Here is a 1831-nt window from a genome sequence, read left to right on the forward strand (position 1 = left end):
ATTTATTTATCTTTTTAGTGTTTTCAGTTTAGAAAGTTTCCTCCTGGTGGTTTGGCTGAATCAGTGTGGATGCAGCAGGATTGTGAGGTCTGAGGAAGATGATGGTCAGCACCGACTGTGTGGGTGGTTTAGCTTATGTTTAGGCTTTTGTCTCTTGATGTGGCTTCATTTTCAAGAATCGCCCACAGTCACTCCGCTCTGTCAGAATCACACAGTAGAAATACACATACAGACCAGCGACCTGGTCAAAAAACTTCATCTCTGATTAGTGATGATCAGGCAAAGGTTTGACTGACCTTAAATAGTCCCCTTTATTTTAATTCAGTGCTTGCACACTTCAACTTGTCTGACAGTGGCTTCAGCTGTATACCTCCTCATAAATCGGAGGTATACAGCCAGCGGCTGATACACACAGATTTTATTAAGTCCAACTTTCTCAAAAAGTCTTACTGTTTCTTTTATGTCCCTTCAGGGAGTTGGACTCAGCTATGGAGCGCCGTCTGGAGGAGATGGAGAAGAGGCTGAAGGAGCACATGGACCGCCGCTTGGATGCTTTGGAGCAGAAGCTGGAGAAGGCCCTGCTGAGCGCTTTGCCGCTGGTCACCCTTAACCACGGAGCCATGAGCAGCTCAGCACGAGGAGCAGCAGATACCGGACCGGCGGAGCAGATCGCCCCGACGCCAGCCATGCATTGAGTCCAGAAGCACTAAAAAGACTAACATTGAACCCTGGAAGCCTTAATTCTCTTCTTCATCATCCTCAAACCAGACCCGAGCGTGGGATGGAAGCAGGCCGGGACAGAAACGCCAACAAAGACGGAGCAATAAAACTAGAAGCCTGAAATATGAGGTTAACATGTAAAACCAGCAGTGTTGCTGTAAGTTCATATTCTGTAGAAATGTTATCTCCTGTAAAAAGTGACTGTCTCGTCAGCGCGACTACAATGGCTGCACTGCATTTTGAACAACATGAGAAGTATACAGGAAGAGGACGAGACTCTTTCAAAAAAGTGTTGATGTGCAGCAGAGCTGACTTACATGTAGTGTTCAGCTGAAATGCAACCCACTTATCTCTCCCGGCTCTTCTTTTCTCCTCTGTATATGCACTGAAACTCATCATTGTACCAGTTATTTAAACAGTTAATGGTTTGGTCTTTGAACGGCACTAAAACAAAGTCGTCTTCAAAAGTCTCGGTTTGTCTAATCAGCTGTCTCAAACAAGTAAAACAGAAAAGCTTCACGTGTCAGAGAAGATAACATGGTTTACATTAGAAACGACTAAACTGACGCAGCTCTAAACGACACTGATGTGATGTGAAGGCTGTTCGGGCCTGACCTGCTCGGCTCAGTTTGTTTTAAAACTTGCTCCTGTTAAGGAGACTAAATCGAACGTGTAACTGTACTTTAATACGGCACTGTAATGTTTTAAGTACTGTACATGTCTGTAAACTATTAAAACGGCTGTGCTGACCTGTGATGTTTACCTGTACTGATGTGAGTCTAGTAAATGTATTTATACAGCTTAATAAAGTTTTTAAAACGTTGTGCAGGTTCTCTTATTTCTGGAGAATTTGGTAAAGCAAACAAGTTCTCATGAAATCCTGAGAAGGCTGCGTGCAAGACACCGAGCGAGGCCTGTGAGCTGCTTCAGGCCCACAGCTCCAGATGTGTTAGTGTGCATCCCTCTGATCACATCTCTCATTCTGGTGCCACCACCAGAGATATATGTGAATAAATCATTTCAGACTGTCGGTGACATGAGACAGTAACACACCTAGTTTCAGATATAAAAATGAGGGGAAACTGAAGAATACAGGGGCAGCTATTACAGT

At 44.2% G+C, this 1831-nt stretch overlaps 1 protein-coding gene across 1 annotated transcript in view; it reads left to right on the top strand.

Moving 5' to 3' along the window:
- Positions 1 to 1543, top strand: part of cunh10orf88 (chromosome unknown C10orf88 homolog) — a 9548-nt gene extending 8005 nt beyond the window's left edge. Inside the window, exon 9 of the mRNA XM_005743381.1 lies at positions 473 to 1543. Coding sequence (XP_005743438.1) covers positions 473 to 695 — 223 coding nt within the window. The 3' untranslated portion in view covers positions 696 to 1543. The remainder of the gene's footprint in view (positions 1 to 472) is intronic.
- Positions 1544 to 1831: the final 288 nt, after the last annotated feature.

The sequence above is a fragment of the Pundamilia nyererei genome, unplaced genomic scaffold (genome assembly GCF_000239375.1).
Source record: "Pundamilia nyererei isolate P.nyererei 1_Seehausen unplaced genomic scaffold, PunNye1.0 scaffold00131, whole genome shotgun sequence".
Lineage (NCBI taxonomy): Eukaryota > Metazoa > Chordata > Actinopteri > Cichliformes > Cichlidae > Pundamilia > Pundamilia nyererei.